The following is a 17,990-nucleotide window of genomic DNA, read 5'->3' on the forward strand; positions in this document are numbered from 1 at the left end:
ATATTCATTCAGGTCAATCATTAATTATAAGCTCCTTAAGGGTAGAGACCATTCCATTTTAATTATACAATTCTATTCTCTAATCTCTCCCTCCCCTGTTCAATGCATCACAGCATAGGACCTGAGGCTGGTGCTCAAAAATATGTTTGTTAAATTGAAGTGACTAAACTTCTCTATTAGGTTGATAAATATAGCTTTATATCATATATCTAATACTTTACTTCCATTTTGGTATGGATGAGGCAATATTTGTATTCATAATATATGCACATTAATAATATTTTTGATAATTTTCTGTAAATCAAGGAATTGTACCATATACATCATAGCAAATAAGTCAGATCACTAAAGGCTTTAATGGATGAGCACTTTACGTCTGTTCCTATTAATATTGCTTTGCATATTTTAGTTTTGGAATTCCTGCTAGTCAAGCTTCTTTCTGGGAAAAGAACTACAAGAGTTTATACTTAATAAGGATCAATTGTGATATGCTATAAGTAGATTCCCCTTCCCTAATTCACATTTATATGGCCAAGAAGATCAACATTTAGCTAAAGACATTAGCCTCAATGTCATTAGAAATCCAAATTGACTAAACAGCACAAAGTTGGTCACTGTTACGCTGTGTGTCACTTATTTGGACTAATTAGTGACTAAGTGGAACTGGTTATTTGTTGGCAACATTTCATGCTTAGGGACGAGATATACTGTAGTAATTGATCTGAATTAAAACACCTAATAAAACAGAATATCCTAACCTAACAAATCAAATTTGGTAAAGTTTTAGATTAAATACATCGAAGCAACACTAAATTTAAACGCACTGTATAATATGTTCGTTTTAATATTGATTATTATATAATTCAGTGACCGAAAAAATGGAAGAAAATCTAAAACAGTATTAGATTTGTATCTGTAGACTCACATTCTTTGTTGGTAAAAAAGTAAGAAGCAGGAATACAGAATGATTTAGACAAAGATTTTCTAAAATGCAATGAATCTGGGTATTTTCAATCAGTAATTACACTTTCAATATGCTCTGGCTAAAATATTAGCAAATCTACTACAGCCTAATATCTTGACCAATAACAACATTGCTTTCATACAATAATAAACAAATGGCATCTTTTGAGTTTATTAATTTTTCCAAATCCAGTTTGTACACATGTGATTTCATTTAGCACACCCTGCAGGGACACACCTTTGCAATCCATGAATGATGACTTGGCTCATCTAGAAAAAAAACAGATATTGTGAGTTATATGGTAAAATACAGAGAGAGGAAAAATGAAAGGGAAGGGAGGGGGAGAGAGAAGGGAAAGGAGAAAAAGATGTAGGGAGAAAGAAATTAACATAAAGAAAAAGGAAGAAAGGTATTGCCTATAATCATACATGTCTTCTCTATCTGAAATAAAACACATTAATATAATACAAATATTCTTGTGTCTCATAAACCAGATAAATACACGTTAATTGCACATGTTATTAATAGTTTTTTTTTCAATTTCCAAGGAAGATGAAAGTTTTCAACTAGATGAATTTGGTTTGAATTTAGCAACTTTTCATAAATTTCAAGCAGCTTAATTGTTCTTGGAGAAACCCACAACTGCAGTTTTAGGGTCAAACTTAATAAATAATAGTTGAAATACACTTTTAGCTATAGAATAAAATACCCAATTATTTTTCAGATTATGTGGACAATTGTCTTTGTTGGCTAAAAAAAAACCACTCAATTTAAATCAATTTGACCTTCAAACTAATTGGAGCATTGTGCCTTAATTAACTATTTTTAAACACATTTATATTAACGACACAACCATGAATAGTAACTCCACTTCTACTGACAAAAATGAAAAGGCTGATTATTTGATTTAGTTAAACCAATATCACATACTAAAAAAAAAGTATGTTTGTGTGTGTACTAGCCTTCAATTTTATAGTCTTTAAAAATTAATACACTGATGTTTAAATTTTCTCTGAGTAAATTTTTAAAATGATAATATTGTTAAACACAACTAGAAGAGCTTATATCTTACTACTGAAGTTGCTCTTAATTCTTCTAGAACATATTTGCAGCAGTAACCACAAGAAGTATGTTCTCGATAGCTGTGATTGATGGGCTGCGCACACATTCCACATTTTTTCTGCTTCATGCATCATCATCAGCCATCTCCAACACTCCAGTCCTGAATCTGTCCTACTTTTTGTTACCTGATTTTTGCTGGTGATTCATGAGCCAGAATAGCAAAAGAAAAAAAAGAAATCCACCCTGGCTTTTCACAATGTAGTATCCCTGGAAATTCTATGAGAAGCCTAGTTTTGGTCATCAGATTCATGCAAATGTAATATTGATTGACAATTAAGTATATAGATCTACATACATAACCCGCTATATAAAAACCACTAAAATGCTCTATTAGTGGCAGAATGCATACTGATTATAAACTACTTCAGAATGATGTGAACACACTTATGGAAATATATTTTGTTGGACTTGCAACTCACTTTTGTCACGACTCTTTTCAGCAGAAACTACTTTTAAGTACACTGTCTTTAGTGCACTAAAAAGTAAAGTTCCTAATTTTCTAAGCCAATAAGGTGATAAAAGCTCAAGGTTTTTCATGAACACTTCCATAAAAATTGTGAATATCACACTAAATTTTCTATCATCATGAATGTAAAGATGAGGGGCAAATAATTCTTTTTTTTTTTTTTTTCCTATTCTGAAGAATAAGGAATGAGCTTTAATCACTATATACGAATAAGTTAACAGGAAGTTAACCAGCAAAAGTCTCAACTGAACTATTTTTGTGATAAAGTATTTCAGATTCAGAAGCAACCAGGCCTTAAAGAGCCAAAGAAAGAAAGCCTAATGGCCCTAAACTCTCAAAAAAGGAAGCTGTAAGTTCAAGATGTTTTCTCAGTGCTTCTATTACTAGACATCAAAGTTATTCCCATAGGTTTCGGAACGTATAAATGCCAGTGCAGGAGCAAGTAGACTTCACAGAGTCTAAGCCAGAAACTTCAATCTGGGATTCACCTGTGAGTCAAAACTCTTTGCTAATGAATTATTCCAAAGAAAAGACACTGCTGAGAGATACTTTTCCCTATCAGACAAGACCTCCAGGTTCACTAGCAGGGTCATAGCAACAGGAATGCTCTGGTCTAAAGGTGCTTTGCCTACCTTAATGGACTCCAGGCATTCACCTGGGTATAGAGCTTGAACCAATAAAGAGATCACAATGGCATGATGAATAAGGTAGAGCACTCTAGAGATCAGGTGAACAACCACTCCACAAGGCATCTAAATTGTGACCTATATGCGGACTGCAGCCCATTTACAAATGGGTCATCCGGGTCAATTCAGTGCTGGAGAAGGAGTGATGTCAATGTAAAAATAAACAATTTACATACTGAGTTCAAATCCACTGGATTCAAAGATAAGCAATTCACAAAGTTACTCTTACTATTTTATATAAATTTTACAATTAGGTTTTACAACACTTTCAAACTCTAGCAAATCTCATTCTATCAAATATCCACTTCACTTCTTCTCAGAACTTTAGTTTTTCTGTCCTTCAATGTTCCTCTTGCTTTCTGCATATGAAAATGAGTTGATATCAATAAGAGCTAAAGTAAAATATCAATAAGAGCTAAAGTAGAGGATTTTGTAAAGAAGAGACTTTACTTGAAAAGAACAATATATGAAGCAATATTCTTGAACTGTGCTTAGATTGGAAAATGATTTTTTTTGTTTTTATTTTCTATATGCTGTTCATATAACTGGTCTATTCATTAAAATACTGCAATACATATATTAGTCATTTAGTATTGCATGGATAAAACCATGTAAGGTAAATATTCATTCGAGTTAGAAGACCGATCACTTTCAACTTTGTAACTGGGGGATTTTGCATGCATTTAAAGTGTTAAGAAGAATTTTAAAGGAGTGGTAATATTCCAGTTGAAAATGGTAAGAATGTGCATTCAAATTTTAATGCACTTCTTTTGATATAATGTATAACTAACGTTATATGCTTATAAGCATTTATAAGCTTAGCTCCTGAAGTACCTCTGCTGGTTTGAAGACAGTTTCCCAAATCTCACCACTTAAAAACCCTAAATGCTGTTTCTTCTTCTAACCAAGGTGGTTGATATTTCCAGAGAAACATGACTCACACATGGTAACTAGAAGTAACCAAATCACCAGAGTAATGCTTAAAGTTTCAGAGCCCCTACATTTTGAATGGCTTGAGATATTCTGAAGTTAATTTTTTGACTTTGAAAAGTGGACAGTCTTATTTTTACAATTCAAGAGAATAACTCTATGCTACCAAATTCATACAAGTATAAAACTTACTTTTCCTCTGTGTGCAGTTTTAAAAATTCTGCCCATTGAATGCTCATACTTCAAGGAAATACACTCTCTCATCAAAATCTTTCTTACTAAACAAGCATCTCTGTCAGAAGTGTCTTAATTTCTTATCACAGAATTTTATCTACACAAGGAGCAATAAATAATTCATGCCATTGCCTCTTTGTTGTGTGTCCCTGAACTGCACAGAGCTGGAAGGCTGACAGCTGTGTCAGGACAAGCACCAAAGATCTGACATGACAAGTGACTAACAAGTTTCTTTCAGTTCATAGTGAAAGAAGACAATGGCCCAAAGTGCAGAAAGAAATCCTGAAACAAAATAAAACTGCTTCTTTCTTTTTACCTAAGTGTTTGCTATGAGCTTATTTCCAACCCACAAGCCCTGGTCATTTTATAGGACTACCCAGCCCCCTTTATTCCTCACACTCACTTGGCCATTTACTCCTGGCCACGGATCAATATGAGCAATTCTTGGAGAAATACGATGTCTCCATGACAACCAAGCCACAAATTCTCAGTGGAAGGCAGTGAGACCAGTAGTGAACTCTCCAGAGGTTTCTAGGCCTATAAGGCAAGATGTCTTAAAATGCAGGAATGGACAGAGGAAAAAACCGGAGTAATTCATTCTTTATTACCAGTATAATGATGTCCGATGTATGGAACAGTACTCACTTTTTAAAGTTAAGAATCTTTATCAGCACCTATATTTTCTAATTAATCTTTCCTTTTTGAGATATCCTTTCATTTATATCAATCAGATAGAGTATGTTATGCTTGAATCTCACTATTATTTTACTCTGTTAAGGGATGATGAAAATTTATTCCACTTTTGAAATGGTATCAAGTTAATTTGTTTTTATTTATTTATTTTTTTGAGACAATGTCTCACTCTATCACTAAGGCTAGAGTATAGTGGCACAATCATGGCTCACTGCAGTCTCGACCTCCTGGGTTCAGATGATCCTTCCACCTCAGCTTCCCGAGTAACTGGGACTACAGGTGAGCACCACCACGCCTGGTTAATTTTTAAATTGTTTGAAGCAATGAGGTCTCTCTATGTTGCCCAGGGTGGTCTCAAGCTTCTGGACTCAAGAGATCCCCCTGCCTCAACCTCCCAAATTCACACTAATTGCTAGGATTATAGGCATGGGCCACCATGCCCAGCCTCAAACTGATCTATTCTTATCGAAAACAATGAACACTTAAGTAAAAACTTTACTCATAGATTTCACTGCCTGAAGAAATAATAGACATAAAACTATTTATTAAGACATTTCAAAAACCTAATCAAAGTTAAGTAATATTAGTCAAAACTAAATAATTTTTATTATAGAAATTTAACACTATCATTACCCTGGCCCTTTTAGAATAAGATGAATGTACATTTTTTCTTTTAGATGTTGTGGCAAGGGGTGGAGTTAATGTGCTCATTAAACATTTCTGTCATCACTAAAGATGCCATTTCTCAGTTGAGAATGGGCACACAGCAGTAGTTCATCTTTTGGGGAATCTCGGTGGAGTGAAAAGGACTGATATACAATGCCATTGCCACTGGGCCTATTGGGGTTCTGAGATGACTTAGGGGACCTGACATAGATTGCAGGCTGCACCTTTCACTGAAAATTAAATCTCAGTAGCTCTCCTCAGGGAAGGATCAGGGGACTGTTTGCAGCTGCCCCCTGTCAGCGAAGGCTACAAGATTTGGAAATCTCTTAACTAAGCTGACAGGCCACAGAGAGGATGAATCAAAAATATGATACATGGATCAGCACACAAAGATGTGAGAGGGTAGAGGGTACACAGCAGCCAGATAAAACAGGAAAGAATAATATTAAGTGGGAGAGATATTTAACTCTTTCACTCATGATAATAAGGTTCCTTCCAGCACCTTACAACTTTGTAGTTATCCAGGAATGTCATTCAGCATCTACAAGATTTTATTTTCTTTTAGTCATTTGCTAAGACTAGGCATGCTCCAAAGAAAAACAAAAACAGCAACAAAAATCTATGCGTAAGTGTTTCTGGTTACTTCTAGTACATTTTTGTCTATTTTTTTTCCACAAAGAAAATATAAAAATAAGTAACTTTGACAAAGTAAATTTTATTGAGTGAGGAAAGGTTACCATTTTCTTTTCTTTTGCTCTAAACAGTTGACAATATCCATTACTGTCATGCTAAAATCCTCTCCTCCCACAGTCCTGTTTGTTTTTAGAAAGGTAAAAAGAATTGTAAAGATGACAAAAATTTCTCTTTTCACTCCATTTCTCCACTTTCCCTTGACTCTTGTTAGTTCCCATTATTTGAAATATTTAAAATGTTGCCATTTCTCTAGGTTCTAATCTCTGCTTCTATTAACCAGTTTAGCCTAAAATTGATAATAATGAACTAATAGTGTCAGCTTCCCTTCTCAGTCATAAAGCCTTTGTACTTCCTCCAACTGAATTCTTGATGAAAGAGGAAAAGATAACAGCTCCACACTGTGACCCCTGGAGGTGACCATTAATTTGACAGTGCAGCTGCTAAGAGAAAACAGCATTACAATGTCCTCCCCTCACCCCCTTCCAAGGACCCCAAAGCTGTGTCAAATTTATCATTTTATACTTGACTATTTTTAAATGGCTTTCACCTGGACTCTCAGACTCTTCCAAGACACATCTGTCAGGCATGTCCTCAGTATCTTGGAAGTTTGCCGAGTTTGAGTTGCTGTCATGCTTGACTGGACTGGCTGGAGCTATTAAAAAAGAGAGAGAAAGAGAGAGAGGAAGAGTGTGTGTGTGGGGAGAGAGAGAGAGAGAGAGAGAGAGAGAGAGAGAGAGAGAGAGAGAGAGAGAAGAAAGAGAATGAAAAAGTAGCAGCAAACACCATTAAAACATTTCCTTTCAGTTCCACAGATATTTCCAGGGACACACTATGTAAACACAAATAATAAATTGAAATAAAATGTATCCTCTAAGTATTTATTGGCAGACATGTAATTAGTTGAAAAATCTATAGATGTGACTTTATCTTAGAAGAAAAATAAGTTCATCGCATCAGCTTAAAAGCTACAAAGTAACAAAGTGATCTCTTCGAAGTAGAAATCGTATTTTTAATGCATAAATCTAAAACAATATAGTCAATTAACGGCAACAGGACACAGAGAGAAGAACATCAGGCTAGTCAATTAGAAAGGCCATCTCTACAATGGTGGCAATGGTTCCTTTTGTCACACAAATCACAGCTAATGAACACTTTGTACGCATTTTGGCTCTCTTTCATGAAATTAGAAATCATAGTATCAAACACTAAAAAAGTCCTATAAAAAGTAAATTTAAAAATATAAAATGATATACTGAAAATGATAATAGGAAGGGCTGGTGTTTTGAATGGTAGGTCTCCAGACAACTTGTCAGGAGATATTATTTCCAAAGTAAGAATTATGACCAGAAACAGAAGGTAGCACAGGAGTCTAAAATTTCCTATAAGCACATTACACCCACTAATTCTGTTAGAGAAACAGAGTCAAGTTTCCACATTTTTTCACAAGTTGTAATACTTGGTCTTAATTATCTCCAGAAGGAAACATATTTCCATAGCACATTTGTTCTAGGAATCATTTGTCAGAAAAAACAGTGATACAAAACAAAACAAACTCCAATAAGATACATTATGTCATACTTAATCCAAATGTGCACTCTTTCTATATATATAATATATATGTATATAATATGTATATACACACACTATTGAATAAAATGGAATTTATCTCTTGTAAGTTGCTGCAGTAAAAATGATCACAATCTCTTCAGATCATATTAACACACATATTTATAGGCCATAAATGCAATAAACAAAATATATATTTATAAATCATGCATGAGAAATGTTTGTTGGCACAGGGGAGTGGGCCTGGCCAGTGTTTCTAAACCTTTCTTAGGAGACAAGAGAGCAATGCAGAGGCTGAGACTATGTTAGTTCACACATTTAATAAGTGACACAAGTGTCTCATCCCAGGTCCAAGCAGAATCAGTAGTGCTCAGACCTGATATACTCCTTTGTTTATTAACTTATTTTTATTTTATTTATTTATTTATTCCTCTTATAATTTTTATTTAAAATTGTGGGGTACAATTTAGGGCTAGGCATACAAATATTCACCATGCAGTTACCCTTATTGATGAAGTGTGCCGCCCCTTCCCCAGGCAGATATCGACTGCAGTCAATCCCGCTTCCCCTTTTCCCCCTCCCTGCAATTTCCTGCCACTTTCAATCCTTTTCTTATAGTAATATGGTAAAGTGATCCTCCGTTTACTTTAATGGAGTGTGCATAGTGTTGGTGATCATAACCTGAAGACCACATAGATACACTTTAGAGAATACTAGTAACATAATTCTGGTTCAAATATTCCCTCCAAACAGTTTTATCATCCCTGTCAGGACACAGATAGAACTTCTCTGTTCTGTGGTGCAAGCATCAACTTCATAACTTTTCTAAAATAATTCATTTGGGAACAAAATGTGGGAAAAGCATAAAATTGTTATTTTAAGTAAATCCCATTTTTTTCATTTTGTGCATTTGAGTTTAGTAAAAAAAAAAAAAAGAAAGTAGGTACTGTCTGTTTCATTCACACATTTCTATGTGCCCTGTATACAACATTGTTTAGGCCGTAGAAAGTATTCTCATATAATTTGTGAAATGAATGAACACATGAATGAAGCAGAGGTATCATGCCAAAAGTCCTCCTATCCAAAAGGACAACTACTTTCTTTTTGTTGTTGTTGCAGTTTTTATGGTTTTATTTAAACACAAAACATGCACATGAGCTGTCTATTCATTTTCTTCACCGCACAGCCTGGCATTAGGGTTGGTGACTCTGATGGTCAATGGCTTTGCAGTTTTTGGAGGAAATGTTGTGAGCAATCTCAGCACAATAAGATCTGTTGCACATCAGCAGCACTTCCTGCTCTTTGACATTGTGGACCATGAACTTCCGGAAGCCACTAGGCAGCATGTGTTTTGTTTTCTTGTTGCTCCCGTAACCAATGTTGGGCATCAAGATCTGGCTCTTGAATCTTCTATGTACCCTGTTGTCAATACCTCTGGGTTTCTGCCAGTTATGCTTAATCTTGACATATCAGTCTGACTGGTGCTGGGTGAACTTCTTGGTCCCCTTTTTGACAATCTTGGGTTTCACCAGGGGTCTGAAGTCAGCCAAAATGCTGAGGAGGAGATGACTGCCACCTCGGTAGGCAGTCCCAAGGAAGGGGGCGGGGGAGATAACTACTTTCAATTTTCTTTCCAATAAATCCAGTTTCTTGCTTAGACCCACTTGAAACTAAGGATGCATGTTTGAAAATGGTGTTGTGGGTTAGTTTGTGACTTGGAAGGAGATGATGTATGGCTTAACTAGTTACTGATGTAGCTGTGTTTAAGTTAATTTCCTTCAGTTTAGGTCATACTTACAGATTATTTTTGAATCCATAGATTTTTGTGAACTGTTTAAGTGGTATAGTTAAATGCATCAAAGTTTCAGAATACTATTATATTGGTTAATAGTTCCTGGTGTGCTTTAATGATTTTTATCTCTATATACTTACTTATTAATTTTCTGAAATATCTACTTTGGTATTTATAACAGAGAACAAATCATATAGCTAAATCTATTACTAAAAGCCAGTGAGGTAGCACCTCTATTGATTTGGGCAAATGCATTGCACGTGTCATCCAATACACTGTTGTTTCATAATTTAAAACTTTCTTCTATTCATTTACGTATTCATTCCTGAAACAAATATTTATCAAGTACCAAATATTTAGAAGATGTTGTTCCAAATCAGGGACATCAAAGAGGAACAGGATGTGGTATTAGACCAATGAAGTACATATCTGTAACCATTTTTGGTGGCAATAAAGTGGTGCCAGGAGGCACTGACATTTCAGACCTCTCAAGAAAGCTGGAAAGTTAGGTGTAAGTTTAGCTGCATGACTTTCATAAACTCACAATAGTGGATACCATGCAACAATTTCGCCTCCACCTCTGATTTTGGAAGCTGTGGCTTGTGTGGGAGTTGGGAAGAAGAAAGGGTTATTCTTTTGATATTTTGCTTAGTTACACACTAGTTTCTAAATTGAAATGGTACAAAATTTGTCACTTTTACTGAGTAGTTCCCAGAGCATTCAATTAAAGTTTCTGTAGAAGAAATGCCTACATTCTGCCAGTTGGGAACAACAGATATCAGAGAGGTTAGTTACCACCATTCTATATTTTGTTTGTTTGTTTGATAGACTAATCCTTGAAATCATTCTTTTGGGTGTTTCCAGTGATGCTTCATCATTAAATGCTGACATGATGTGTGATCAAGGTTTCTCTAAGAAATCATCTCACCACTGATGAAATCAACAAATATTGATCTAATGCTTATTATGGGTAGAGCTCTGTGCTAGTCTGTGAGGGGTAAAGAAATGGAGGTACTTTTAATATGCCCTCAGACAACTTGTGATCTAGTTGAAGCATGATGAAAAGTAACTAGCAGGAGCATTAGAGACTATGTTCTAAGAGCAATATGGTTTTTAGTAGTGCAGAGGAGAACTTCTCTACAAAAGGGTAGTCTGAAGGTAAAATTTGAATTAGACTTCCTTGTGGTAATGTGGGAAGCCCAAAGAGAGCTCAATCAAGGGGGAAAAATAAAGGTGTGAACCTAGGCATGGCCAAAGAAATATATTAGCCTAGTGCCACAGATGTATTTGCTAATGTTGTATACTTTGGTATGTATTTTTAATGAATTCTTCTTATGTATCTCTTCGAGATTTTTCTGAATTGCTGTTGTTAGCTAATTCTTCTCACCTGCAAGTTAGCTATAGACAGGTTTTTGCCTTGCTTTAGATAGTCAATAATTTGATCTTTACTGATGGTAGGCCCATTTATCACAGCAAGTTGTCCTTTCACTATACATATTGACTTTTATTTATCAATAAGAAAGTCCATTTGTAGCACATCACTAACATTCTTGGATATTTTCAGTAGTTTTTGAAGGTGCATTTTAGAGTTTGGCAGAGAGATACTTTTGACATCAATATAGTGCAAATGGTTTCTAGAATCATCTTTAGTTTAAAAATCAACCGTTTATTTCCTCTGTAATGGATTCTTAAAATAATCCACATTTGAGGGGTAAGGGGCAAAAAAGAAAAACTCTTCTTGACAGTTCTACCACTGAAAGATGTAAGGCTATTCCATTTACTCATCACACACTTCAAAATATTGACAACTAAAAGGACAATCTTCTAAATATCTTTGCAATATATTTGGTAGCTAGATAGAGGGAGGAGTCCATGTGCTTTATATGGATATGTTTATGCAGCATTTAACTATTAGTGTAATTCTTCTAGATCCTAAAGAAATAAGTGGTTCAGCAAAAGACAATACAAAATCAGTAGTTAATAAACCACATTCAAGACCAGTTTCAGAGGAAATTCAGATCTGTATGAGGAAGACTTTAGAAAGATTTATTAAAAATAAAAAATGTGGCGGGAGGACCATCAGTGGTCATACTCCTTCACCTCCTTCTGTTCTTTGTTTTGGTTTCAGTTATCCTTTAAAAGTTCCCTCATTCCTTTTCTCATCAATTGCAGAAAGATGATATTATCTGCTAAAAGTGGCTAGGCCTGGGAAGCAAACAACTGCAAGAAACATCTCCTCAACCCCAGCAAGAGAAAAGTCAATGGGGGGAAAAAATCTCCAACCACTTCCACAAACATTGTTTTTTTCAAGCTAGGTTATTGCTGTTGGACAAATAGAGCCCTTGTTAAACATCTGTTATCATTTACAGTATGAATAGAATCTGTAGTCCAATAATGTTTCCAATACAATGACTTATAAGTGATTTAAAAATAGATTCCATTCATCAGATATACAGAATTTTTAGAAGCAATGGGGTATTTATAAGAAGATCATTAATAAAAAGATATAACAGTTTGAAATGTTGGGCAACTAAGTAGAAAAAACCACTGTAGTACCAGATAACATCCAAGCAAAAATCTTAATTACATATTAATCAAGGTTGTAAAAATAATGTACAGGTTGTAGAGATCAGAAAAGACTATAAAACATCTCAGACCTGTGGAATAAGCAGTGGGAAAGAAGTCAGATTCGAGTTCCAATCTACCAGCTCAATATGGTAGCCAAGAGTTGGTTACTTCCCTGCTCGATAACTTAGATCTCTTCCCAATCTTAACAAATCACTATCAAGTAAACTAAAAAATATATTTTTAGAGGCTTGAAAGAAAGAAAAACTACATAATATTTAGGTAGAAGAAAATGCCATCAGAACACTGGCAGATCACAAAAGACTGCAATATATTTTAAATTAGAGGGAGGCATAATCCATGAAAAGACTTGTGATAACACCAAATTTGTAAACAAAGAGGATGTAATTTGAACAGACTCCAAATTCAGTTTACAAAGTGGCTTCTCTCTAGACAGATGTCTTATCAGGAAAACATATCTAGCTAAAGAGCTGTGTACACATTACCCCTACTTTAAGAGTATCTATTGAGATAATCAAGTGCTAGGACCTCTTGATTATATTTGAATAGCAATCGCTACATCCTGCATTAGACTTCAGGCTTACTTTGTCTACAGTGTGGACTGGAAACTGGAAAAAGATCATACAGTAATGTCCAAAATTAAATTAGGTATCTAATGCTTCTTTATAACTAATAACTGTTTTATGGACAAGTTCAGCAAGATGAGTTAACATTAGACTTATGCTTTTGCCATCTTCCTGTAATTGTAATCTGATGTGGAATATTATTTTGTGAATGGCATTATCTAGAATGAATTGCTTTAAGAATGACATAATTTTTCAATTGACAAACAAACAAATTTTCTAAAATTTTGTGAAGAGCAATTGTTATTTTTGTATTCCTACCTAGACGTAAAGAATTTGTTATTTCATTTAAATACACACATACCCACAAAGAGAGAAATAATTAAATTATTTACTATTTAGACTGAGAAAAAAAATGTCTGTAGTTAACTTCTACAGGTGAGAAGTACAGCTAGACCACTCAATTAATTTGGGGGAAGATAAATATGAATGTGAAAGAGATATCAAATGACTCTTTTTAAACATTGCCGCATTCCTCTCAAATACGAAAATTCCTCAGTTATTCAGAATTCTGAGTAATGGGCTGCTTTGGTAAGATTGATAAATAAGCAAGTACCATACTCTAGTCTAAAGCAACAAGATAGGTAAACTCAAGAGCTCTTATCAAATAACTGACAGTAACTGCTAACAAAGAATCCTAATAATTTTTTTAAAAAGCTCAGTGATTAATTTCAATTCTTAAACAATTACAGCTTAAGAGGAAAATCTCAAGGTCTAGCCAGGGATTACAGTTCAAACTTACCCAAACATTTTTCAAAATCTATTATTAATGCCAACAGGCCGTCTGCATAAAGGAAATCCTATCTGACTTATCTTTGCATGGAAAATAACATTCCTAATTGTTTAGCATTCAGATATATGAACCTATTGAAAGAAAAAAGAATATAAACAATTTCATTATAGAGATGAACTTGTGAATTTCCCAGGAGGGACTGTGTTAGATTGAAAAAAACAAAACAAAACAAAACCTCAATTAATAGGACCCAGGTGATCTGGTTTTCAATCTCACCTCTGCTCTCAATACTGAAACCTTGAGTGTGTCATTTCACTTTCCTAAACTCAGGTTGTTTTCTTTATAAAGTGAGGGATTTGAACGGGACAGTCTCTTTGATACCCTTCAGTTCTGAGACTAAAATATTCTGCCAGTTAAAAATCTAAGAACAATGAACAACATAGGAAGTCACTGACAGGTACCAAGAGGTAGGTGGGCATCACAGCAGCCTTGGAAATAACAGGAACTTCTGAGTCCCTTTCTGGATTAAGATTGGCATTTTCCTGCATGAGGATGGGTTCCTTCTTGGTTTCATTTCCCCAGGCATAAAGGGCTTCTCAATGCTTGTTGAATGAATGGACAGGGTTATGGAGCAGTGTGGTGCTTCTGTGGCATTATACTTTCCTCAATTCAAATCTCTCAAGGGGAGGATCAATAGTCTCAACTCTTCCTATTCCTATTACACAGAATCATGGGGCTCATGATGTCTTTTTGCCTTAGTCAAGCTAGGTATGAATACCAACTCTAATCACATTATCTACACTATTAGACTAAAACAGAACTATAGGGGTATAGGATGAAGAGAGACAACAAAGACAAAATGTGTAAATTGGGAAGTAGAAAAGAAGAATAATGGGGAATGATGGAACTGCATCCCATTTTTTCTGACACATTTCCTCACTCCCAGCTAGGTAATTCTAAGTTCCCAGTGGAAGGTTTGCCTAGATTTCTTTATGTGCTCATTCCTTCAGAGTGCCACTTCCTTGGCAAGCAGTATTTCAAAGCCAGAGGTGATAAGCAGATGAGCAGGCATTTAAAAACAAAATCAAATAAAAATAATTTCCAGAACATTTGATCTCTGAACATTTGATCTCTGAGTAAATTTAGAGTGGAAATAACTCAGGGAATTATTACTTCTTCTTTTTTAAGTATTTATCTATAATTTGGCCAGAGTTTCTAGATGCAGGAAGTTAACTGTTCAAATCAGCAAGCTCAATCCCAGCTTTCTATACCACAGAGATATTTAAGAAAAAGGGACTCAGAAACATCTAATCTGAAAGGACCTGTACATCACTAAAATGAAGTATAGGTAATAAATGAATTCTAAGAATGTACAGAAATTAACTAATGCATTCTTCATACAATTTAGGTTCTGCAAGTCATTTGACTTTTATCACAAGGACCAAGATCTATGACAAATACAGAAATGCATTACTTTTACTTGCTGTTCACAAGTTCAAGAAAAGCAGGAATAGTTTCCAAGAAGAAAACAGATAGATCTCTACATATAGATAAATTGAAGAACAGTCAGTAAAGGGAGAACTCTAAGAGGAATTTATAGTAAATCTCCCAGTTTGTATTTGAAAATTTAGAAGAAGGTCAGGAAAACAAAAGAGACCCTTCAATCAAAAGAGCACCAAGCTAGCATTTGAGATTAGAGATAAACATGATTTATATATGAACTTAAGATAAGGATTCACATCACAGGGCAATTTAAAACCCAGCAAAGTCTCTAGCTATCCATAAGGAAAAGGACCCAAAAACATTCCCCTCTTGAATCAACGGGAGAAGAAACTGTCAAATGGCACTAGCACTGGAATTCGTAAGAGCAGCAACCTTTCCACAGATTGAACCTAAGACGACACCATCAGTGTGGGAAGAATGGTTGGCAGGCAGTCTCAAATTCCCAGCTGATAGCTGTCTCTGTCTCAGGGGAAAACATTTGTCTCAGATGGTTAGTCAAGTGTCAGAGCTCTTTCATCTCCCAGATAGGAAATGGAAAATAAGGAAATCAAATTATCCAGACTGTGCCTTCGTTTTCTAGTTCTTTGTCAACATTAAGAAGGATGCAAGGAAGAACATGTCTAAGTTACCATATTTTGTGTCATTAGCCTTAGTTACTCTGAATGTAATTTATTTTTATTTGAATGACTTCAGAGTGGTATGCCAAAGTACTTGAAAACATACTGAAATTGAATGAAAGATATGCTTGGATGTTAAAAATGTGTTTTTTTATCATTGTAGTGTCATATAATCAGCAGTGAGTATCGCTTTCTCACACTCCACACCCTACATTTGCACTCACACAAGACGTGGAGAGCATAAGTAGTCTGTTGGCATCAATTGCTTCTTATGGTCACAAATATCAAATGTAGCCACTCATTTAAAAATACTCATTCTGTTGAGATATAAATAATAGAAAGATGGCTTCTTAAATCTTCAAGCTGTGTCACTGCAAAGAACTTGGTATTTGGACTAATACCTCTAAGAGATGGTTTCCCCAAATATTGAAGGGACCTTGATAAGTAGCAGAAAGTCTCCTTTCGACAGTAGACAAGCCAGTGACATCTACAAATAAAGGATAAGAGAAACTCAGCTAAAGAAAGCAAAAATTTAAAGAGTAAAAACATTGCAGGTAGTTAAAATGGAACTAGTAGCTATAACTAGTGATACTAGCAGAAAGCTAGGTTCAATACAATGTTATCATAATTGGAGAACCAGAAAATAGGAAGCAAAGGGTAAGAGACTCATAGATATTTTCAGATAAGACAAATTACTAGACTAGTGTAAAATACCTCTTTTACTATATTTTTGCAGATTGTTTGGAAGAATGCATGGTGAAATCTCCAGAACACTAAGCATTCTGGAATTGTGAAATGTGAGACTGATTAAATAAGCTATAGAAAACAATTGTCAGAAAGAATGAATGGAAATAAGCATTGTGTATACATTTTGATATAGTTAAGTTTGGAGAAATGTTTAAAGGATACGATTCAAAGTACATGTAACATAATAATCATCAGAGATATGCAAATTAAAATAATGAGTGATCATCTTACCCCAGTTGAAAAAAAAAAAAAACAGGCAATCATGAATGCTGATAAGGATGTGGAGGAAGCAGAACCTTCGTATATTTGGAAGGAATGTAATTTAGTACAGCCACAATGGAGAACAGTATGGAGTTTCCTCAAAAGGCTAAAAATAGAACTACTTATATGATTTAGTAATCCCACTGCTAGGTATAGAGAAAAAAAGGGGGAGTGAGGAATCAGTATATTGAAACAATATCTGCATCCCTGTGTACACTGCAGCACTATTCATAAAAACCAAGCTATAGAATCAACCCGTGTCCATCCATGGATAAATGTATAAAGAAAACGTGGTATACATACACAGTGAAACATTATTCAGACATAAAACAAATTAAAGCCTATCATTTGCAACAATTTGAATGGAACTGGAGGACATTAGGGAGCCTTATAAGTGAAATAAGCCGGGCAGAGAAAGACAAATATTGCATATTCTCACTCATATGTGAGAGCTAAAAATAAAAAAAGAACAGAGAGTAGAATGATAGTTACCAGAGACTGAGAAGGATAGTGGAAAGGGAGGGATAAAAAGGGGCATAGTTAATAGGTACAAAAATACAGTTAGATAGAAGGAATAAGATCTATTATTCAGTAACACAACAGGGAGGCTATAGTTAATAATTTTTATATACTTCAGAATAAAAGTAGAATTGGAAAGTTCCTAACACAAAGAAATGATAAATGCTTGAGGTGATAAATACTCCAACATCCTTATTTAATTGTTACACATTGTATGCTTGTATCAAAATATCACATATATACGTACGAGTATGTATCCACAATAATTGTAAACAAACAAGTAAAAAGAAAAACCAAAGTAAATGTAACAAGAACATAGCACTGAGCTATCGTTTGCTATGACTCAGGGATATTGAACCAATATAAACTGTAGACAAATAGTTAATAGAAGTCAAGTACTTGAGGAAGAGGATGAGCAGCACAACAAACTAACCATAAGAAAATCAAGTGAGCCCATGTGGCTTTCACAAATGGAACACAGCAAGTGTCTCCAGTCACAGTAGCTCATATCGACTATAATTACATTCAAAAGGCCAACCAAGGCCTGGAAAGTAAGGAGGAGGAGAGTTTATTAATATAAGAATATCTC

At 34.8% G+C, this 17,990-nt stretch overlaps 1 protein-coding gene across 1 annotated transcript in view; it reads right to left on the minus strand.

The window, feature by feature from the left end:
• Nucleotides 1–1,165: 1,165 nt before the first annotated feature.
• LOC103261054 (WD repeat-containing protein 72-like) overlaps nt 1,166–17,990 on the minus strand; it is a 124,547-nt gene continuing 107,722 nt past the window's right edge. Inside the window, exons 6-7 of the mRNA XM_008058680.2 lie at nt 7,002–7,106; nt 1,166–1,233 (exon numbers count right to left, since the gene is read on the minus strand). Coding sequence (XP_008056871.2) covers nt 1,178–1,233; nt 7,002–7,106 — 161 coding nt within the window. The 3' untranslated portion in view covers nt 1,166–1,177. The remainder of the gene's footprint in view (nt 1,234–7,001; nt 7,107–17,990) is intronic.

The sequence above is a fragment of the Carlito syrichta genome, unplaced genomic scaffold (genome assembly GCF_000164805.1).
Source record: "Carlito syrichta isolate Samal-C Ts95f unplaced genomic scaffold, Tarsius_syrichta-2.0.1 Scaffold303577, whole genome shotgun sequence".
Lineage (NCBI taxonomy): Eukaryota > Metazoa > Chordata > Mammalia > Primates > Tarsiidae > Carlito > Carlito syrichta.